The sequence below is a fragment of the Arvicanthis niloticus genome, chromosome 13 (genome assembly GCF_011762505.2).
Source record: "Arvicanthis niloticus isolate mArvNil1 chromosome 13, mArvNil1.pat.X, whole genome shotgun sequence".
Taxonomy (NCBI): Eukaryota; Metazoa; Chordata; class Mammalia; order Rodentia; family Muridae; genus Arvicanthis; species Arvicanthis niloticus.
The window spans coordinates 23,100,546-23,124,683 of record NC_047670.1 but is presented as its reverse complement, the minus strand read 5'-3'; the positions used below and the strand labels follow the sequence as shown (position 1 = coordinate 23,124,683).

The 24,138-nt window shown below is 36.6% G+C and overlaps 1 protein-coding gene across 4 annotated transcripts; it reads right to left on the bottom strand.

Annotated features, from left to right (window-relative positions):
* Nucleotides 1-2,313: 2,313 nt before the first annotated feature.
* On the bottom strand, nt 2,314-20,190 carry Ebag9 (estrogen receptor binding site associated antigen 9). 4 transcript variants are annotated; one of them, XM_076911329.1, is made up of 7 exons: nt 19,974-20,190; nt 15,019-15,116; nt 12,036-12,117; nt 11,140-11,298; nt 9,539-9,646; nt 6,053-6,144; nt 2,314-3,036 (listed from the first exon to the last, which is right to left on the bottom strand). In XM_076911329.1, exons 1-7 carry the CDS (start codon nt 20,112-20,114, stop codon nt 2,916-2,918), a joined length of 801 nt encoding a protein of 266 aa, XP_076767444.1. In that variant the 5' UTR covers nt 20,115-20,190; the 3' UTR covers nt 2,314-2,915. The 4 variants fall into 4 exon arrangements, with proteins under 4 accessions (XP_076767444.1, XP_076767445.1, XP_076767443.1 ...); XM_076911330.1 differs by having other exon boundaries at nt 12,039-12,117; nt 19,974-20,188; XM_076911328.1 differs by lacking the exon at nt 19,974-20,190 and adding an exon at nt 19,426-19,758.
* Nucleotides 20,191-24,138: the final 3,948 nt, after the last annotated feature.

The window sequence follows — 24,138 nt, the reverse complement described above, 5'->3', positions numbered from 1 at the left end:
AATCAACTGTGCTCTTCATGGATCTGCCTTCTTTTCTAGCCCTCTAATTTCCTTCTGCAAAGGCATAACCTTCTCTAAGACAACCAACCTGTAAAACAAAGCTCATGCCTCATTCCGCACTTGGCTTCCACTAGAACCATTCACCTCCCACATTTAAAAAAAGGATTTCCTTTGAACAAAGGAATAGTGTGAGTAATAGCAATTGGTAGATTATAGCAAACAAATATGATAATATCATATTGATATTATTGGTAAGATAAATGTATCAGCTGTATCTGACCCAGCCCATTCTTTTATATGAGCCACCATCGTCGTCTTAGGGTTTTGACCATTAGTTATGGTTAGGTTTACACTTGGTGACAGCCTGATCCAGATACAGGTCCGCTCAATGTCATCTTCTTGTCCACTACCAATCTTCACCCCGAAATCATCACTGTTGTGTCCAGAAGTTACTACACATCAAAACTGAGGAAGCCACATGAAAATGTTTTCAAATCATCAGTTTAAAATACCTAGTCAAATATCACAAAGGGCCAAGAAAGAAAAGAATATTTTAGCTAAAACTTAATAAGAAATGGTTGGATATTAAACATTTCTATTAAAAACATGAAATAAGCTTTACATTGTCTTTGTTTACCTCAAACATAGAATTCAGAATATGAGTAAAACTTCACAAACCATTTAGAACTACCATGGTTCTTCTGTTCTAATAATAAGCATCTAAAACCCATTATGTCATGCCAGGAAGTGGTGGCATGTGTCTTTAATCCCAGAATCCAGGAGGCAGAGGCAGGCAGTTCTCTGAGTCTGAGGCCAGCCTGGTCTACAGATTGTGTTTCAGAACAGCCAGGGCTGCACAGAGAAACCGTGTCTTGAAAAAAGGAAAATAAAATAAAACAAATAATTCTGCCTTATTAAAATTAAAAGGGCTAAAAAGAACTTCTCAAACTAAATTTAGAAGCTAAAGCAAAGTTTGCTACCATGAAGTATATGTATTTGACTCCATGAATTTTGTGGGGATCACATATTACCAATTTAACATAGAAATTTAGGTAAAAGTATTTCAAAGTTGTTAAAGAAAAATATCTATTTCTTCCTAGTTAATCATAAAAAGCTATAATTTCTAACTGGTTCTTATTTTCCAAAAGCTAAAGAGATAAACATAAAAAAATACCTCTCATAGTCAAAAAACCTGACTAAAGCAGACCTCAGTACTTTACAACTATTGAAAATAGTAAAATTGACAAAGAAAATTATCCTTTATGAACTCTACATCCATAGACATCATATAATACCCTAATGAGTAAAATAAATAATAGGGAAAAAATAATTTTTAAAATTCTAAAGAATTCCACTCAATGGAGAATACTGAAGATATAATTTACACAGTAACTGTGACAGGAGAGATGACTTGGAGGTTAAGAGCACTGGCTGCTCTTATAGAGGTCCTGAGTTCAATTCCCAGCAACCACATGGTGGCTCATAACTCTAACAAGATCTTGTTCCCTCTTCTGGCCTGCAGGTATACATGCAGGGAGAACATTGTATACACAATAAATAAATAATAAATACAGTAACTGACAATGTGGTCTGGTGCTCAAAAACTCCTTCTATCACACTTAAATTCAATTTAGTCTGAAAGCATAAGCTAAATTTTTAAAAGTATCAATACAAAGTTATTGATTTTGCTATAAAGCATTGCCTTAATTCAAATATGTTATGTATGGCCTGTACACTGTCTATGACATTTTAAAGCCTCACAAAATGTTAATCCTAGGCAATAACTCTGAAGAAAATAAAACATCTTTAAAAATTCCAAAGCCACAGAAAATCAGGTCTGTTATATTTCAATGGTGGAAAAAATTTAATGTATTTTAAACTGTGAGATGTGTTTTTTCCCGATAAAACACAATATGCAATTACTTCTTTAAACAAATCAACCAATATCACAAGCAAAAATATTTATGTCTTGGCTTGTAATGAATCAGTAATGTTATCTAGCTGAAATAGGCACCCTGCATTATATTATATAAGATTAAAAACAAAATGAAACAAAAATAAAACAGAGAAATCTTCAAGAATCACTTAAAAAATAATTAAAACCGAAGGCTTTCTGCATTTGAAAATGGCTTTTAAGGATGAACACTGTTAACATCTTGACATCTGAAATGAAAAGGAAAAGCTACTAATCCTAGTTCTTGTCACAAGAAGTTGTCATTGCAGCTGATTTTCAACATTTATACATGCAATATAAATTATAGCTCTGTATAACATTATAATACTGTCTAAAAGAAAATAAGGGTATACAAAATATTTGATAAATAAAATTATTGCATTTAATGTTATTTTCTTAAAAACCCAAATCATCATATTCCTTAATGTTGTACCAAACAATGCCAGTTCAAATTATAGAAAATGTATGTCAACAGTACCTGAAACAAAATTAAGAAGGGTATAAAGCCCTACCTACAGTTTGTCTAATTTATATCAAGTGATCATGGAAACAAAAGATTATTAAAATTATTTTATAATTATGCACAATGAACAAAAGCATAATAGATAGCAGAGTACTTTTCCACCATAAAATTATTTACACCCATTTATTCAGCTAGAAACACTAGCTTGAGAGGTACTTGTCAGGTATATTCCTCTTGAAATAACTTCTCTACAGCAAACAATTGTCTTATATTTGGAACACATTGAAGAAAATAATTGTCTCATTGTTTTTGTGTTTTGAGTCTTGATTACTAATAGTTCAAGGTATTATGGGAGAATCCTGGTGTCCTGGATAGCTCAATAAACACAGTAAGATCAAGCAGAGTGTTTGTATTCTGAAAATACTGTCCAGTCCATACAAATGCTTGTGGAGGCTGTGGGCCCAGACGTCTCCTGGCACGGACACGACAAAGCGTGTGTTAAGAAAGCTTCACACCGATTTTGTTCTGCTCCTTCTTCATCAGACGTTGCGCTTCCTTCTCCATTTTCTTCCTTTGTTGTTCTGCTGCTCTCTTCTCTCTGTCTGCAATTTTCTGCTGCCTGAAAAGAAAGATATTCATATCTCTACTTTTATAAATACTACACAGATAAATTGTAGGAAGGATGCCTTCTTAAAAATCAAGGAATAAATGTTTAATGTCTTAATTTTCTCATTTCCTTGAAATGAGAATTGAAAGGATTTCTGAAAAGCAGTATTTCTTTTTACCCTTAGAAGATAGATGACTTTATAAAGCAGAAATGTTATCTTTACTGCACAAATGGGCAAAATGAGGTACAAAGGTAGGAGATTTGTCTGGCCATAGTGTTAATATGTACAGGGAATAGGAACCTACAACTTTTCTTCATATTATTCCCACAAAAACTCTCTACTTCAATTCGACCTCAGCTTTTGTGTATGCCACGGAAAAATTATCCACAAAGTTTGATATTAGAATTACTTATCTTTTTATTATAATAGATTTTTAATCATCTAAAGGATATTAAGAACATACTACAAAAAATGGAATTTCAGACATATCTTCTACTCAGAACCAAGAAATTTAAAGAATAACATCTGAGCAGCTCCATAATGCATATTAGTAGGTATTTATCAATTTCATACTCTGTGTCTGGTTCTTAGCCTAACATAACTCAACAGACAAGAAATAAGGAAAATACTCTATCTTTACCAATTGGCTTGTCTAGGGAGAGTGGGCCTGGAATGATGATTTAGGAGAGTACCAAATAGGGGGTAAAAAGCTCAAGAAGTAGGTAAGGCTGAGGGGAAAATACAGGTTAGCACGAGAATGGAACAGGCAGCATCTAGATCTATACAGAACAATCTAGGTTGGGGCACCTAAATGAGCATATGTTCAACTTAAAACTCATGAAAGTGATATGTTAATGCATAATTATATGCACAAGTATGTATATGCATGTATATACAACTGGTGTTCAATAACAATTATGAATGCAAAAAGGTAGAGTTACAGATGACAAAAATCCCACAAAGGAGAAAATTTTCTTTGTGGAAACACTCCAAATTTCACCATTATTTAACCAAGTTTAAAGAATGGAAGAAAACTTACTTTATACTAGTTTTGCTCGAATATAAGAAAATCTAAAAATTTGTATTAAAAATGAAGCCTGAAACATTTAAAATGTAGGAAGAAAAATAATTATAAAGTAATAAATAAGTTATAAAAAGATAAGCTTTGACTGGGTTCCTATCTGAAATGAAATAGCAGCAATGAATATTCTAGGTACAAGAAACAATTTAGAGATTAATGAAGACAAAAATGTATTTTGCCCATTCAGATTCCAGTCTGGAATTGCTTCAGTACTAGAATCATGTTCTTTTGACTGATGACAGAACTAGAGAACAGAAAAGCTTCTAAGCTTAGAGAATTCGGAACACAAAGGCACTTTTACAATACACAGTGTCTTCCTAGAGGCAGCAATGACATAAGCCTTCATGTCCTGTTACTACACTTGTGTAGTACACAGCGTGAAGCATATCTATTATTAACTAATAACCTCATTTAACTAAACTGTCATAAAACATTGTTTTTATTTTATTAATGTAACTAGAGATAGGATGGAAAAAGGAAGGTTTCAGAGCAATATTAAGATGCTCTGCTCACAGCTAAAAATTCTATAATACTATCATTAAGATTATTAAATTCTAATGAATATCTCTTTTCTTTACCCTTGTGCTTCATAAAATTAATAATTACAGTCCTCTACATTTTCTAAAACATTCTAAATTTTGGACCAATTATTTATTTTTAAAAATCAGGATAAAAATGTCCTTTTTGGTGATCCTTGCAACCGTGTTATTTATTTAGTTCACAATTTTAGAAACTACCCTTTATTAAAGCCACAGTCACACTGGCCACAGTGAGGCTCGATATGAAAACCTCTGACAACTTCATTTTAAAACTGTGATCCCCCTCCTGTTATAACAAGAATATACTGAAAACAAGATTGAAAAGAAAAAGACAAAAGTTCTACGTATTTAACTGCACCCTCTGCTGGTTATTCAAGGTTACTATAAAATTGCCATCAGAGACAAGACAAGAAAAAAAAAATATAAAAATCAGTTCAATTGTTAAGATCGCCAAGAAAAGGTAATTCATTTTCTATCCATAGGGCAAAACCAGTAATAATTTTAAAATAAATTTCTATCACTGTATTTCGATAGTTTTTTCCATTTTGTTTTATTTGTATGTGTGTGCGCCTTACATGTACTTTATGTGTATCATGTGTGTACAAGGGCCCACAGGGGCCAGAAGGGGACATCGGATCTCCTGAAACTGATATGGCTCCTAGGAACAGAACCTAGGTCTCCTCTTACCCATCAGTCCACCTCCCAGCCCCTTGCTGTGTGACCTAAATGTATAAAGAGGCTAGACAGATTTACATGTGAGTTTTGATCAGAAATAAGTCCCCTTCTGCTTTACATTCATTCTTCCTTTCCTTTTTTGAGCAAACACTGAAGTGCAAGAACTAAGTTTACTACTCACATAAACATAGAATGAACACCCAACAAATATGAACTTTAAACTACAGAATAATATTTACTTTTCTGTACAATGGGTTGTTAAGATGATCTACCTGTTTTATAAGACTTTAGTAGACACTAAAATTAAGATACATATAGAGATTAAGGGTGCTTTATTCGCTACTTTCATTCAGATATGAAATTCTGACACTATTTTAAATTGTGAAACAAAACAAAATTACAACTTCTAATCTAGACTAGGATATAATAGTGGTTCACATTTCACAGTAGGGTATTATGACTACCATGTGGCATGTGCATGCAAAAAAGTTTTGCAGTTAAGATTATTATCCTTTGGCTCAAACAATATTTTAAATTCATGGTGTCATATAAAAAGATATAAAATCTGAAATTCAGAGCAAGTTTAATGAGAAAAAAGTTCAATAAGGTCAGTATGGGTATATGGAAACAGACAAGATACGTGACAGAGTAGACTTTCTTGACTTTAAATATAACAAGAAAGAAATCTAAATTTTCTACGCAAAGTACAATACGATAAAATCATTCAAATACCTCAGAACTTCTTCTGCTTGCCAGGCTGCATCTTCTTCCTCTTCCCATGCATTGGTATTTTCTTGCCATGTATCTAAGTCACCTAATTCTGACTACATTAAAAAATAAAGAAAAAATAAGATAGTAAGGGCCATCATTTCTCTATATAGCAGTTCAAACTCAAACGACTGAAAAAAGAGGAACTTTAAATATCTAACTTAGAAACACCTGTTCCTCTCCTCTGGTTCCCTAACTTCCATACCGATCCCTACTAGGGCACTGAGGCTCTGGCCTCTTGTTTGCCTAGAACTTCAAGTTTCTCAACAACATGATGATGTGTGACTTTCCCACGGGCTAGAAAGGTTCTGTGTAATGTGCAGTAGTGGCATGCTTTATGTGCAACCAAATGCTGACTAGATTTGAGGTGGACTTCACAACAGAGAATGCACACTTGGTACAGTAAACCTGATCAAATGTCCATAGCTAGGAAGCCATAGTCACTAGTAGGGAACAGTTACTGCTGCTGTTCTCCTAAACAGACATGCTGTGTTCACTACCTTTTAAAGATTTATGGTTATGCCGATAATTTGGTGCTACTGTCAGCTTTGGTGAGAGAAGCTTTTTTCCAATTGGCTATGGTTACTATAGACTTCTAAGTGGTCCAAATGACCAGAATCACTGACTGATGAATGCCTAACACTAAGAGGGTATGTTTTTCAATACTTCCTGCCTCCACCACCAAGACTCAGAAAATACCATGGATGGGGCAGAAGTAACAGAAGAGACTAAGGAATGGTTCAAGTATTGTGAGATGCAGTCTTCCCAGAATGGCACAGCAACTGCCCTCAAGAACTCACAGCAGCTATGATTAGCTGCACAAGAAAGATTTGCACATGAATAATAGTCCTGAACATTGGAAGTAGCTTATGTGGCCTCTTCAATCCCTAGGGGCCTACGGGCAGTTAATGATAGCCAAGTGGGAGTGGGGCAGGAAGAAATTTTTTTCAATGATGCGGGCACTGGGCAAATTTCCCAAGCTCCTGTAAGCAATCCCAATTAAAACTCATTTACATGAACATATGCACACACACACACATACACACACACACACACACACACACACACACAGGTGCACAAAACAGACACGGGGAGGGGGAGTAGAGACACGGGGAGGGGGAGTAGAGAAGAAGAGAGGAGAGGGGAGGGGAGGGGAGGAGGGGAGGGGAGGAGAGGAGGAGAGGAGAAACAGACAGAGACAGAGAGAGGAGGGGAGTGAGACAAAGATTGTGTGTGTTGAGGAAGACTAGCTTTCTTCATATCATATGTTTTACAGAATGCTGTTTCCTATTTAATTTTGGTTTTTACTTCCTTAGTTTGGACTAAACAAGAATAAATCCTCTCTTGTTTATTTCTGTCTCCTTTTGATATGAGGAATCAGAGCAAAAAGGAGAGAAAGAATAGAGATTGCTTTCAGAATTAATGCCAGTGTCTGACGGGAGTAGTCTGTGCTGGGGTAAGTTTGAAAGTAGCATTGCACACTCCAGTTAAGCATATGAAATGTAAGGGTATTCTCAATGGCACTTTCTGTTTTCATCTTATACAGATATAATAAACCAGGCAAAACTCATGAAAATGGTACTGATTTTTAACTGAATTTCTAAAAAAGAGAAAAGAAATCCACTAGATATATTAGGTTCTATATTTCTTGTTGGTAATCTTCCACTTATAATACTTGCCCATTTTCCTTACTAAAGTTTGACATAAGACATTAGAGATTTAAGATTATATACATACACACACGTGGGGGGGGGAAGGACAGGGATTACATATATGTGTATATATTTTTTCACAATACAAATATACACACACTATTAAATACAGTAATTTCTTTATAAAAAATGGCCTTCTAAGGATAAAATAACAAACTAAAAACAAGATAGGTAGGTGTGCATACATAAAAACTGACTACATCTGCAACTGGGGAGGTGGCTTCAGGAGGGAAAGACTTTCGCTGTGCAAGTATGAGCACTTGAGTTTGGATGTCAGTGTCCAGGTACAACACTGGATATGGTGGCACATGCCTGTAATCCCAGTGGCCACCAAGTGAGACAGGAAGATCTGAGGTTCCCTGGCCAGCCAGTCTAACCAACTGTTGAGCTCTAGGTTCAGAGATAGACTCATTCTCAAAAATAAAACGGAAAGTCAGAGAAAATATTCAGCATTGATTTCACCTCTGCATATATGCATTTATGTATGTACACACACACACCTGAAATACATCAAAAACATCCAAACCAAGACAACAACAAAGTGAAAAAGTATAAAAGATGACACAAAAAAGTTGATGTTCATAGTATAAAGAATTTTCACAATACAAACAATGAACTTCAGGATAAAAGTAGAAAATTCAATTTGAAAAACACTCTACACTGAAAACCTATAGGCAGTGGTTAATGGTTACTGGGGGAGAGACATTTTCTTCAGTAGTGTAGCCACTGGTAATGCGTTAATGCTCCCATAATTGCCACTGTAAATAATCCCTCACCCAAGCCCTCCATGGAACCTAATAAAATGTACTAGGTCATTTTTTTTTAAAAAGGGTATGAAAGTAGAATTTGTATAACGTTGTATTTTCATAGCACCATGTAAGAGTTATGTTTCTAATTGAGTGTATAAGAATTTAATGCTGTCTCATCACTATAATCAATTTTTTCTTCTTCCCATACCCTGGAAAATCAGTACTGCCACAAGGAAATTCAAACAGCCTGATACACAAGTACATGGTAAAAAACAAAGATTTCCTGCATCCTACCGAACCCACAGCTCTGCAACTGACTACAGTCTCGATGCAGCAACTGTTTATAAACTCCTTAGAATCTCTGGCATAGAATGGCCCAATTTAATCAGCCTTAGAGTCTTAGACACAGAAACTCTGTGAAATAATGAATGTTCATTGCTATCTCAACCCATTATACTTAGGATTTCTAACTGTTAGCTGGTGTAATCAATTACTCAAAGCATCTGTAGGCCTGGAGAGGCATTTGTGTAATTGTGGGAGTTTTGTTTACATTTTTGGTTGACCAAGCTTCCTGGCTCATTCTGATATACTCCCTCGTGATTGGGAACCCTAGCTTTCTGTTCTCTTCACCACTTTTGCCTTTATAGTTTCACATAAGTCTAATTCATCTTAAACTACATCACACTTTAAATGTAAACTTACTCTACGATGAAAACAATTCGTAAGTCGAAACTTACCTTAATCATTTTGGGAGTAAATCCTCAAAATTCTTATTTCTAAATATCATCAACTTTATGTCTCTCTACCTTGTCTGTGTATAATGGTACCCTGACCATAAGTGTCCAACATAGTTTTTAATCTTTTAAGATGTCAGGTTAGTAAAGCTATAGATCAACTTCTCATGAACTTTTAAATCTGTTCCTTTATTTTTCCTTCTTAAAAAAAAGAAAAAGATTAAATCTCTCTTTAGATCTCATTAGCACACTTACAGATTGATGAATAAAAGGCATATCTTGTGTAGCTGCCAGCCTACTGGAGAAACCTGTGCTACCATCTGGAACACCAAAATTCAATGGTTCTCTCTTCTTAATGACAATCTGAAAAATAAATTACAACAGGATTATAAGGATATTTGATACAATACTATATGAAAATAATTGATTGAGGTATTTGATAATGGCTTAAGTTATGCTTTCTTCTTTAAAATGTACAATGTGGTTAAAAATTAACCAAAATTTCCATGCAATTTTAACATATATCCTCCAAATTCTAATTTCTAAATATCACCACCTTTATGTCTCTGTCTTTCCTGTGTATAATGGTACATACTAAAAAAAAATAATAATAATAATCACATTTTAAAAATTCTTTTTCTTCTTCATGTTTTACAAGGGCTCCAAAAATAAAATGAGGTACTTTTAGTTACTAAACTAAATAATGCAGCGTGGATAATAGGTCCTATCAGAAGTATAGCCACATCTTTAACTTGTGGGATTTATCTATAAATGCGTAAGTCTTTCTGGCTAGTAGTATTAAAATACATTTACTTGATACATTGTAAATTTCACGCAAAAACACCACCATCCTAATTTAATGCAATAAGGCACCATATAATTTATTAAATTCCAGAAATATATTTTCATAATACAACATATACATCAATTGAGAAACTTATGAGTTCCCTTCCTTTTCAGTACTGATATATTTGAACAATACAGTTTTAAAAAGAATAAAAGTATATATGTAACTAAAACTATGAAAAATGTGACAAGGATATACAATAGGCATGTGAAATAAATAATACCTTCATGTTATGTAAAATATGTGTATCTATATAGACATGTATATACAAACATGCATAGAATGTTTTCTGTGTTTGAATAATACAGAAGGAGATAAAGCAGAATTAACTCTTCACTTATTATAGTATAATATGAATATGAATGAACAATATGTATAAGTGGTATCAAGAAACAGCAATATGTAACATACAAACAATCCAAAAAAGCCCAAGCAGAAAGTAACCGAATGGCTGCTTTGGGGAAGTAAAATTAGCCAGTGAGTGATAAGACAAAGTCAGTCATATTTCATTATAAGTCCTTCAGTATCTTCTATCTTACATACATTATCTTGATAAAAAGACAGGAAAGTAGTCATTGTGCTCTTTCCAATATTTCTAAGTGATTCACTGTCAACTGAAAAGGGAGCGAAGTATAAACGGCTAACACACCAGGGACCATAGACAGGTTGACTGGCTGTACATGTAATATAATGGGAAATTATCCATTTATAGATATAATCAAGCTTGGGACTTGTTAAAACTGTTACTAAGTTTCCCATAGCAGAAACTCCTATCTGAAATCCAATAGAATTATTGCAAATGCTTATTTATGTTAGAAAACTTGGAAATATGCTAAGTTATTAGATCTAGATCTGAGTCATATCAATATATAAAATTCCTGTTTAATATGACAGAAAGCAAAAATAATCATAAATAGGCTTTCTAGCAAACTTAAATAATAGTATCTAGTTTTAACTACTAGAATCTAAAAAATATTTTAATCTCCAAAAGCACAAATCTTCAACGTACTTTCTGAGTTTTTCGTATAGTTGGTGTCATGTCCTTGAAATAGTCAGGTTCCAGTTGTTCCAAAGAGTTCTGCTGCGTTGCCACAGTCCCATTCCCTCCTTCGATCTTTACACTTGTGGGTGCGTCTTCATCCCAGGAAGTCCACTCCTCCACATCTGTCTACATACGATGAGAGAATTGTCAGCCATAAAACAACAACCTAATGTTCATTGCAGTGCTAATTAGAAAAACAGGCTTTGGGACTTTCAAACTTTTTGACTATATGCGTATATGTGATTCAAACTACATACCAAAACTTTGTCAAGCAAATGCTTTTAAAACTAAACTAGAATTAAATGTACAGCTCATATAGGGTGGACTTATACCTTTCCACTTATACCTAACAAAACTGATTACCTGAATGAAAAAAAAACTTAAAAAAAAAAAAGAAAGAAAAGTATCAACATTCTCCACAAGACTGAATGAAATAAAAGTTTAAAAACATAAAATCTAAATGTCCAAGAAACAAGCCAGAATTTTCAATGTATAAGAAATCCATGAATATCAATTCATATGGAAAGTTAATTACAAAATTCCAACTCAAGATAATATAAATTTAGGATATAGCTAAAAGTTTAAAATACCAAATGTTCCATAAAAGTAATAGTATACACAAAACCAGTGGGGAAGAAATTAGATGTTAACAAAGAAATAGAGCAGAATATATTATATTATAATTATATTATATATTATATATTATATATTAATTATATTATTTTGTGTGTGTGTGTATGATTGAGTTAAAGGTATAGAACAAACAGTAAAAAAAAAAATCAATGAGAATCCTGACCACCAAATTATTTTGATTCAGCCTAGCTTGAAAAGCTGTGTTCTGGAGGACATGCTCTATTACAAACTACCTGCTTCGGGACAGACGAATAATCAACTGTGGTGGGCAAAGTTATTTGGTCTCCACTTAATTTCCTTCCTCTGCCAGACCTGAAAGAAACAGGATATATTTCAAGAACCACGAAAACATGCAAGAATAAAAAGCATTTAGACAGTAATTTACTCAGAAGATGGGACTTTCTCCTTTTGTAATTATTGTTTTAAATAATAACTGCTCAGAAAGCTATGATGATAAAGCATAGCCAGCAATCTTGTCAAGGTCTCCAAAATCTTGTGCAATGTAGCTGCTCTTTGGTTAGGATTCAGAATTATAAACAAAATTACAGGACTCAGGACAAATTAAAAGCCGAGCAGAAAGCAAGCTTGTCAGAAACCCTGTGCTCCACAAGTACTTCGGGTTCTGTAGGTAAAGCTCTATAGTATTTTAATCAGGGAGGGGTGGTTTATGTTTTAAGGGTTTCCTGGTAAACTTAACTATTCAACTATTTAAAAGTTTGAAAGTCAATTGGCCAAACTAAACCAACTGATTTCACGGCTGTGTGGAAATATACTAATCAGGATATAATATAACTCAGTTGTTGACATGGACTATGCAATCTATGGAACTATGGTTTTCCAAGTTACTTTACTGAGTCTAGTTACAATTACCCAACTCTTTAGCTACAATATTCTTATCTGTAAACTAGATATCCACACTTACATTTCTAAGCTCACTTAAGGATTTAAATAAGAGACATACTTAAAACAACTAGAATAACATTGGCTATATAGCAAAACAGTAAAACACAGTAGCTATTAAAAACCAGTAATCTGAAACTCACTCCCTTAGAGCTACTTGCTAAAGGAGTTGTTTTATGGCAAATTCAGAAGTTGAATTTTATTCAGTTAAAGGATAAAGACAAAAGCATTAGGGCCTATTACAAAAGTATGGAATTTTACAACACATAATTCAGGTTAATGTTGATACCTAAGACAAGTTTATCCTAATAAACTCGTTTTCTTTACATGTGTATGTACAATCTGTCCTAAACATATTGATACTATCAACAGAACTCACAGTGACAACAAACAAAGTCCTTCATATGAAGTCAAATACCATTCTGTATTCTAAAACTAATCTACACTGACCAGAATTTGAGAAACCACAAACACATGAAGACACCATGCTTCATGACTATTGTTAACGATGTAATTCACCTCTTTCTGGTATTACTACTCACCACCATCCTACTTTCCCTAGTAAATATCTGATTTCTTCTTCATTTTTGACTTGAGCATTTTCTGTCAGCTCTTTATACTCCACAATCCTATCATCATGGACAATTTTAACAGTCAACGACCCCAGTTTTTCCGTGTTGACTTCTCATCTACCAGAGACCACTTCTACTCCACATCACTTCATCAACATGCTAAGCTCTAGACAGAATCAGCCTAGCACTGTCTGTAACTTCTAAAGCTACCCACTGAAAAGATACCTGATTACCACTTACACCTGATCTTAAATGTATTGCCAAGTTTTTCTGGGAATATTTAGGTCAAATGAAATACCTAACAGTCTAATAGTTACACTGATTGATAGAAGCTTTTTTTTTGGGGGGGGGGAAGACAGGGTCTCTTTATATAGTTCTGAATATGTCTCAGAAATTCACCTGCCTCTGCCTTCCAAATATTCAAATTAAAGACATGAACCACTACGGCTTGCTTCACTTCCAATGATTAAGTCATTAGGCCCAAACAATTTAGTAGTTACATATATCCTGAATTCTTAGTAGCTAATTGAAAAGCTGAAAACATGTATCTTTTTCCCCCTCTAATTTCATTCAGAAAGCTGAGAAAGAATGTAGGGCAGCCTACACTACACAGGAATAGAGGTCAGCCTGAGAACCACAGCAACATCCAGTTTCAAAAATATGTGTGCCCTTTGGTAACTCTACAGCTTCCCAACTCTTAAAATCAGACTGAATACTACCACCCTCATTTTCTGTTCAGCATTAATTTTGGTGACATAATTACTTTAAATTCCAACTGAAGAACCTAGCTTTGCAAAGATATGTTAAAAAAAAAAAAAAAAAAAAAAAAAAAAAAAAAAAAAAAAAAAGAAGCCGTAGGCCCTACTGTTGCAAATATGAACTCCCTGAAATAGAATTTCATCAGTGCTCAACAGTTGCTGGCCACTGCAGCTCTGCTGGAAATGGTTAAAAGACCACACTTCTGAATTTCCTGATGAGTCCTGAGGCACCTCAGCAGATGAGAAGCCACAGCTAGGGTATGGCCATGTGGTAAGACAGACTGAGTTGGAATCTAAAAGTAACCAAATGAAGCCAAATAATTTATTCTGGTCAATAAGCACACAGACATAAAAGTTAATTTTACTTATAGTTTCTCTGTTTCAAGTTCTTAAAAACATTTTTATTTTCTGTGTGTGTGCATTTCCCCACAAATGCCCATGTATCATGTGCACACCTGCTACCCGCAGAGGCCAGAAGAGGGAACTGGAGTTTAAAGGGCTGTGAGCTGCCATGTGGGTGCTGGGAACAGAGCCCAGAGTCTCTGCAATACCAGCAGGTACTTTTAAGCACTGCCATTGCTCCAGCTCCCTCTGGTGAAAGTTTTAAAAATAACTTCAAGAGTAGCATTCATATGAAAATATACATAGGAACACCTATGCTTTGCCAAACCACTTTTAAACATTCCAATAAAGAAAGAATATATAACATCTGTGGTGGTGATACTATTTTACGTTAATCTGCTTCTTTCCGAAATCTTTTAAGATTAATCATTTAATACATTTAAATGGAAGGTATAAAAATATGAAAGATTAAAACCACTGACTTCGTTTCTAGTTTTGAGAAACTGTTTTCAAACAGCATAGAGAATCATGAATATTATAAACAGGACAACTAGTTTAAAAAAGTTTTCATGTCTTTTGAAGTTAAAAGTAATCCAAACCAATGAGACAAATGAGTGAGTTCAAACAGAGAAATCATTTACCTGCATATTAATCTCTTTAGGAATGAGAACACTGTTGCTAGGCAGGTGCAAACCTTAAATAACCGAAACTGAGTGATGGCCATGGTGAAAACCTGAACCTGTGAGGAAGGCACACACATCAAAACAACAGTTATACACATTTCTGAAACATGTTCTTCTTCTTAGTTTAAACAGAAAAGTCCTTACACACTAAGAGAAATTTGGCATTTATACTGTTCTCTAAAACTGTAACAGTAAATTCTAATACAATGTAAGTCACATGAACTACTTATGAAAGTAAGTTTTAAAGTATTTTTAATAGTTATGAGGAAAAATTTTCTTCATTCTGAGTCTCTAAAAAGTATTTTGCCTAAATTACTACAAATTTACTTACAATTAAAAAAAACTCAAATAGCATAAAGAAGTATGTGTCAATCCTTTCTATATCTTTTACAATTTGATTCACTTCAATATAGTACAATCAAAAATATTTTCATAATGAATATACTTTCATTGTGTCTATTTTACAAATGAAAAAACTGAACTAAGGAAAATCAACATGTTCAAAGGATAGGTAGTAAGTACAAAGCAAGGATACAGGGCATCTAGTTCACATTTGCAAACCTGGTCATCTGCTCAAAGAAACACTGATGCTGGGCCTAGACTTAGTAAGCCCAGGAGCAGAGCTCTGAGAAGGACAAAACAAGGCAACAATAACTTCCCAGTTTTTAAAAATAGTTCATAATGCACTATTCTCAACGAAATGAAGCAGTTTAAAAATTAAACAGTAAAAAGCAGTAATCACCTGTAATGATGGGAGGGGAAATATAAACACATTAGGAAACTGGGATCTATTCCTCATCCTAAGTGTTGTATACATTAGTTATAGATTATATAAACGTTCAACACACAACCAAACAGTAGAGAGAAGAAAAACAATAAAGTAAAAAACAAAACAAAACAAAAAACCACACTAACTGTCGTAGTCCCTGACCTTGATCACTCTGTAGTCACTAACTGGCAGTTTCTTCTGAAGGGGAACACAGCTAGCTAGTGCTTTCTGTGTCTAGGGTTAAGAGTAAAACACAGACACTGTATAAAGGTACAATGCAAGTTCCACAAGGTTTCCTTAGCAATACTCTTGTATTTTTTTTGTGCATATCAAGACTACCTTTCATTTTTTATTGTTTTACTTCTTCACTTTACATTCTGCACACTGCCCATTCCCAGTCAACACTCCCACAATCCTTCCTCCACCCTCCCCCCTTCTCTATTTGGGTGGGGACCCCCCTTAGCTATTCCCTAACCCTGGCACATCAAGCCTCTTCCAGGCTAAGCTCATTCTCTCCCACTGAGGCCAGACAAGGGAGCCCAGCTAAAACATATCCCACGTACAGGCAACAGCTTTGGGGATACACCCCACTCCAGTTTTTCAGGACTTACACCAAGACCAAGCTGCACATCTGCTCCATATGTGTGAGGCAGAGACTCAACCAAAACCAAAGACTGACTGTCTTAACTGAATGATTTACTCAATGTGTGAGGCACAAGGGGGCTCTGAGAGGGTACAAAAAAAAAAAAAAAAAAGGAATCAAAAGCACATTAACAACTTCTTTCTTCAAGTAATGTATATCTTTTTGACAAATACAACCCCAAGGTGATTTGCTTGATTTCAAAAATACAACAAAGCTGACTCTCTCAAAGCATTGTAGAGACGCCACATTTCCAAATGTTGCCCAAATTGTTTCCTACTGTGTTGGCTAGGTATAAGTTTTTATTACTTCTTGAAGGAATAGTTTCATAATTCCAGTGGTTTTCTACTGAGAAGGTTAACATTTTCTATTTTATACTACAGTAATATCTATATATTGTACCCACAATATACAATACTTCTCTAGAGGATTTTTTACCTGGTATATTCAGTTACCATTTGCAAAGTAAAACTTGAAAGAAATGACTGATTCCTCACTATAAGTAGAATGAACTGAACAAATAAAATAATTAAGGCTTCATTTAAAGCTGATTTGTAAAAAGTAACTGTCAACAAAATGAAAAGCAATTTTCCCAAGGAGAAGTTTGAGTACAACATTCATGCCCTCCACAGGAAAACGGATGGAGCTGGAGAACACTGTGTTGGACAGAATACACTAGAGGCAAAAAGGTAAAGATAGTACTTCTTTCCTCATTTGTAAAAGCTAGACTTCTAATACAACACATGAGAATAGATAGAGTACCGCTTGACAAGAAGAAAAGGACCAGAAGAAGAAACAGTAACGGGAGGGAGGAGGCGAGCAGATTGCATTATCTAGAGAAAGGAAATATAATGAAGCCTGATATTTTGTACAGTATACACAAACATATACTAACAAAAGTCCAGGGCAAATTTTTAAAAATATAATAAATTTTCAGAAATGAAATATAAAAGGTAGCTAATAGACACATGACACATAGCACTGGGAAAGAAAATACAGCCAAAATTATATTCCAGCAAGATTTTTTGATAAAAACAAACACATTTAATATTTTGGGAACGTGCAGAGGATTTAGTGTTAGGCTGAGAATGAAATTTCATTCAGAGCCTCAGCAGCTACAGCCATTCCCTTTTCAAATATCCTCAAGTGTCATTACTCAGTAAGTACCTTTCACCTTGAATGGCTCCAACAAAAAGTAGAAATAAAATTTCAAGTTTAGGTGGAAAACCAGAAAGCCAGATTATTATTGATAACAGAACAGAATGCCCCCATAGCAATTAACAATATCTGAATTCTGTGATAAATCTGTAATTAATGACCATCCATTATGAATCAAGCACTATCTGAACAGTAGCTAACAGAATCCACAAAACTTAATTCTAATGAAACAGATATTAATGTCATCGATTCATATAACAGCAGCAGAATAAGCACAGGTTCCCAACCTCCTACAACTGCTTGTTCAAACCTACATCCATTTAATCTGAAAGCCAAGAAAATCTAGTTAGGGACATTCTTGGTAATCAAGGAAGGTATAAACTCTAAGCAGTTTCACTAAAATGGGGAAAATGTAACCAAACTATTAAAGCAACACTTTGTCAATTGCAGTGATTTGTAGACAAATTGTATTCAGGGCTTGTACATAATGTTGCAGCTCAGTAGAATTAAGATCTATTAGCACCTACTATGTAACACATGCTGCACTGAAACTGGGAAACACCTCCCCGCACAAAGAAACCCTCTGCTACTTAACAACTGTCTGGAGTTTCTTTCTACATTTGCTTTCATTCAAAGGAAAAAGAGCCTACAAGGACAGGACCCCACCAGTGTGGCTTAATTTGTTATCTCTAAATCTTAGCCAATGACAGCATTTAGGTTCTCAAATATTTCTTGAATTAGAGATTAAAAACTTAACATTCCTTGGGCCTTTAACATGTTCAGGATTTAGTTCAATAGTTTCAACATTCCCATTTAACAGATAAGGCCCATGAATGGTCTGAGTAATCTAAATAGGTTAAATCAGGAGTGGATGGAGGAGGATCCTACGGCCAGGCTCTCCCCACAGATTCTGTTTGAAACGACATATATATATATATATATATATATATATATATATATATATACATACATACACACACACACACACACACACACACTACAGTCTACTTTCTATAGATTCTCAATTAGGAAAACACTTATTTGGGGCTACTTTGCAACTTGGGTGTTTTAAAAATGCTTTCTAGAACTGGGCAATATTGATATAACCTACCAAAATACTCGAATTAAAAAAATAAAATTCCTTAAAATGACTTAACAAAATGCAGAAACTTTATGCCAGAGGAATAACTTTGAAGAAATGACATCTCCAATTAAGCAATAGCAATAAAAGTTCTGTTGTGACAACTGAAAGATTTCCTGTAAGTGGGAGGAAGGCATAAGGAAAAAGAATCCTGTATCATGAAGTCAATCTCTCCTTGAGCTCAGTGAATTTCTTCACATCCTGGACTATACATCAATTGAACTACAATTCATTAAGCCAAGCAGGGTGATACTCACAAAACGAGTCATCTAACACTGTCCTAAACCTGCATTTCTAAGTCTTTCCATACAATTACTTGGAAGTCCTACGACCTAGGTCAGCATAGAATATACTTAAATTAGGTCTGTAATTCGCTAAAGTTAAAAATCGTAAAGCTCCCAAATAAAAATCTACCTGAACTCAAACAGTTAAAAGAAACGGTCAACACCAGAGGCAAGTAAGCAGAAAGAGAAGTGCAGCTGGTGGTAAAAAACGAACACTCGGTACCATCAGGCCTTCAAATTGGGCACCCCGGGGACTGTCACCGAGGTGGGTTAAGGTCTTCAGAATGACTCGACGGAGAAGAGTCTCATAACTAAAATAATTTTCACTTTCAGATTACCCACCTAGAACTTGCGGACGGAAAAAAAATCATACCCACTGCACAGATGAGCAAAACAACACACACACGCGAGCTTTCTGGTTACGCAATCCCACGCCCGGTGGCGGGCGACATGTGAGGCGCTCTAAACTGCGGAAGGTGGGAGCCGGGTGGGCTGGGATTTGGATGTTGGGCAGATCGGCCCCGAAAGGTGCGAGGCCCGTAGAGAGAGAGAGGGCAGGAAGGCGGCACATTGCCCTTGGGGGGAAGACTGAACGTGGGGCTTTTCCGGGTCGGCAGCGCACAGGCGGCTCTCCCGTGCGTGAGCGCAGCATAGCGAGGGGACAGGGACAAGCCGGCTCCTAGCCACGCTAGGCTCTCCCCACGGGTCACCCTGACCCGGAAACAGTACCCCTGAGTGGTGGCCCGGCGAGTGGGAGGTCGAGGTAGAGGGCCGAAGAGGAAGGCGGGAGGGCAGGAAGTACGGGGTGACCCAGAAGGTGACGGGGAAGCGCGGCCACCAGCCACAGGCCGAACCCGGGTCAGGAGGCGGGTGGGTAGAGCAAAAGCCCCTCGCGGGCGCGCGCAGGCCGCACACACTCACCTGCCCCTCCCCCTCCCCGCCCGCCCGGCGGAGGCTCCGAGCTGCCGCGGGCCACGCGCGCTCCCGAGGCGCGCGCGCGCGCGCACAGCCGCTGTCTGCCTCGAGCTCGCGCTCAGCCCGCTCAGTCCCAGCTCCGCTCATTCAAAGCCGGGCGCGCGCTCCGTCGCAGCCGCCGTTGCCGCCGCGCAGCCGCCATGGCCGCCCCTTCTCCAAAAACCCGCCCGGGCCCGCCCTAGCCCCGCCCCGACCCCGCCCATTTCCCCGCCCCGCCCCTGTCTCCAGGCCCTCGTTTCCGCACCCTGCCTCTCGTACTTCTGGCCCAATAGAGGATAGAAACGTAATTGACGTGCAAGCCTCAAGCCAATGACTGCGTAGGGGGCGTGGCTAGCCGCGACAGTCCGGGTGCTTTGGCCTTTTGTTAGTAGTGTGGTTGTTGGTTGAGTGTTTTGTCCTGGAGCGTTTGGGCTCCTGCCAAGTTGTTCTCCTTTCCTCCCTTGTAGATGTGTCTCGCCTGTGACCCCCGTCTCCTTCTGTTCCATCCTTAAACCTGTCTGCTGGATGGGGCCAAGGCGAAGCTGCATCTAGATTGTGAAACATGAGAGAAGCCCCCTCTGCCCCAGAATGATTTGGGTGTGACAAGGACAGATCCCGATTATTGCGGCACCTGAGACTTTTACACGTCTCTTCCAGAATTTATCCTGCTCTGCTTAAATCTTAATCCAGTTTTTAACTGAAAGTAAGGCGGGTATTTCCTCTAAGTCCCTCCTTATATCCTGCATCAGGGGCTAGCCATTTTACCAAGCTCTTGTCTTGGATGTTTTTCTGCTGTTTGAATGGCTTTTTGTTTTTGCTTTTCATTGCACATGTTACTTTGTTCCTTAAAAATACTTTCTCTTAAGGACACATTGTAACTTGAACAGATGCCCCCTCCTACCCCTCTTTTCTCCTCCCACCTCCCATTGTTCTTCCAGTCAGTTTCACTTCTACATTTATAAATATGTATGAATGTACACACACATACACACACACACATGTTCTTTTTTTTCTATCTTGTATGCTTGTAAAAATCTGATTTTATTGCTCTGTTGAACTAAGAACACTTTAGAAGCTACTGTTAGAAAGTGGCTGGTAAGGGAGTGTGTGTGTGTGTGTGTGTATGTATGTGTGTACATATATTTGTGTTTATGATATATCCAAAAGCTGAAAGTTTTTTCAAATTTTTGCTCAGCTAGCCTTTCCTTCCTATACCTTTTAAAAGTTTCAGCTGCTTTTGTTCTCTCACCATGATTCGTCTATCTATCCTTTTAACCTGAAATATTCTAACCCCACCCTCTTTACTGAAATCTGCTCCATATATTATTACTCTTTTATTGTGTTTTATTTTATTTGAGACAAGTTCCTGCAGTTCTGAAACCTCCTGCCTCAGCTTCTACAGTATTCTGAGATTACTGCGACATTTTTAGTAACTACACCTCTCCACATCAAATAAATAAATGAGTAAATAAATAAATAAATCTCCTGAAGTCCCCTAAACAGGTATTCTAGCTATAATCTCTTGTATTGTCTAAATTCCAATAAAATATCATTTCTGCTATTTTTTATTTCCCCAAATCCTAATATGAGAATTTTGTTTTTAATTTGATGACTTACATCTTTGTTTTAAATTACTTATTATGCCCCATGATAATCATTATTTTCACTATTTTTTATAATTCATTATTTCCATATTAAAAAAAAAAACCAAACAAAAACAAAAAACAAAAGAGGCACACACTTTTACCGAAACCCTGGTGTCTGGGGACTTGTTTCACAACAGAGAACAAAAGGAATGCAACTGTCCTGGCTTGTTTTATATCAATGTGTTATGGCCTAGAGTCACCAGAGAAAGAGCCTCAATTTCATTGAGAAAATGCCTCTATAAGATCAGACTGTAGGCACGCTTGTGAGGCATTCTGTTAGTGACTAATGTTTGAAGGCTCAGGCAATTGTGTGAGGCCACTTCGGGGCTGGTGGCTCTAGCTTCTATAAGAAAGCAGGCTGGGCAAGCCACATGAAGTAAGCAGCAGTTCTAGATGGCCTCTGTATCAGCTCCTGCCTCTAGGTTCCTGCACTCTCTGAGTTCCTGTCCAAATTCACCTGTAACATACCTGTAAGAGGACATTTTAAATTTTGTTGGTGTTCCTACATGCCAACACTTCAGGGGCCCTCAGTGGGGACTCCCATCTTAAAATGTGAAACTTTTTGTCGTGTCCGATGCCCAAATCGTGTGTGGGGGCAGAAGAGAATGACCAGATGTTAAAGTAGGAAGAGCGAAAGAGATTTTAAAATTCACAGTCCATTAAGATTACCATCAGAAAACATTCATAGACCATAATCATTACTACCAGTAAATGACATTTTCTGGATTGCTTTTCTCCATGGGGTCGAGCTCATTCTGCCTCTACTATGCATAAAACATTTGCATTTAAAACATAAAAAACATTTTAAAGCTTCTGATTTGGTTTTCCTCAGGCTTCCTTTGGGAGAGTCTTTATGGTTTAAGTTCTTCAGTGGTGGTCGAACCTGGTGCACTGACCCTGCTCAGAGTCCCATACTTCTACTTTATCTCACCTCAATATCTGAATTTTTACCAAAGCGTGCTTTTTATTGTCACACTGATAAAACTTGAATGTTAATAGATTTTTATTAATGAGCAGATGTTCATGCTGAATAAAGATTATGAAGTCCCATTTCCTGATCAAGTGAGACAAAGGCTTGCAGCTCATAGCATAGAGTGACAGTCTGAGCAGGCATATGTGAAAGCACAGATTTGGGTTTTTTTTTTTTTGTTTTTGTTTTTTTTTTTTTGATAATTTTAGTAGATTGTTGTATTGCTCTGAGTACTAGAGAATTGTATTTGATTTTAAAAGAATGAATGTCAATATTCTGGAAATTTAAACATTTTTGATCACTAATGATAAGTTTAAAATGAGCCCATTCAAGCTAGATTAAAATATATACAAACACAGATTTATTGGGAAGCTGCTCTTGGAAGGTGAGTTCACTGGCCCCAAGGAAGGAGAGCAGGGAAGTCCCCATGGAAAGGGAGACAGAGGAGAGAATAAAGAAAGAGAAAACATGTCCACAGAGAGAAGAAAGGGAGTGGGGGAGAGAAAAGAAGAAACCAAAATGTCCGGATTGTATAGCAGCAAAGAGCTTCTGTAAGAAGGGCAGCCCAGCCAATGACCTGAAAAGTTCAGGGTTGAGGGCAGGCCATGTCTATAAGGACTGAGGAATTCTGGGAGAACCTGATGGCCAGTTCTGCTTTGGTATGTAAAATATGCCCCTTAGCTCTTTGTTCTGGGCTCTGAAACCTAACATCTAATATTTAAGGTTAATAGTTTAATAAACAAACTGAACAGTTTAAAGCATCTTTAAAAAAAAAAAAAAAACTTCTCATGTATGTTCTTTGGTTGGTGGTTCAGAATCTGGGCCTCCCCACTCATATGTTGCAGATGTGCAGCTTGACCTTCATGTGGGTCCTGAACAACTGGAACTGGGGCTATCCCAAAAGCTATTACCTGAGTGTGGGATATGTTCACCTAGCTGGGCTGCCTTCTCTGGCATCAGTGGGAGAGGAAGCACCTGACCTTGCTAAGACATGAGGTGCCAGGGTTGAGGGCATAGCTAGGAGATCCCCCACCTGCTGAGAGGAGAAGGGGATGGGGGATTGGGAAAGGATTGTTGGAGGGAGTGACCAGGAGAGAGGCAGTGAGTGGGGTGTAAAGTAAATAAGTAAAACATTAAATTTAATTACATTAAAAACTTCAGTGTTATTAAGAGAAAATTAACTTTTCATGGAGCACTTTATTTCTCCCATTATATGGGAGAAACAATAGCAGTAACCTATTGCTTAATAAGGGAAGACATGAAAGCTAAGAGAAATTGTTCCAGTTAGCCAAATTTCTTCAGAAGGGGCCTAGATAGAAATTTAGAAAAATAATGCATTTTGTTTATTTTGTTGTTGTTGTTGTTTCTGCTACAAACAGATTAAAGTGAAAAGAAGAATAAGTTCTCATTCTGTGTCTAGGATTATGGTTGGGCGGTATAATATCACTTATCCCATCCCACATTTATCTGCTACTTTGTGGTTCAATTCATTTTTATCTGAGCATAATATGGATAT

Coding starts and splice junctions, on each gene's coding strand:
- Ebag9 (XM_076911328.1), bottom strand. CDS start 19,704: ATGCTGCGCTCACGCACGGGAGAGCCGCCTGTGCGCTGCCGACCCGGA. Junction 15,117..19,425: donor TTTGCTCATCTGTGCAGTGG/GTATGATTTTTT, acceptor CCTTCCTCACAG/GTTCAGGTTTTCACCATGGC. Junction 9,647..11,139: donor CTATACGAAAAACTCAGAAA/GTACGTTGAAGA, acceptor TTTATTTTTCAG/ATTGTCATTAAGAAGAGAGA.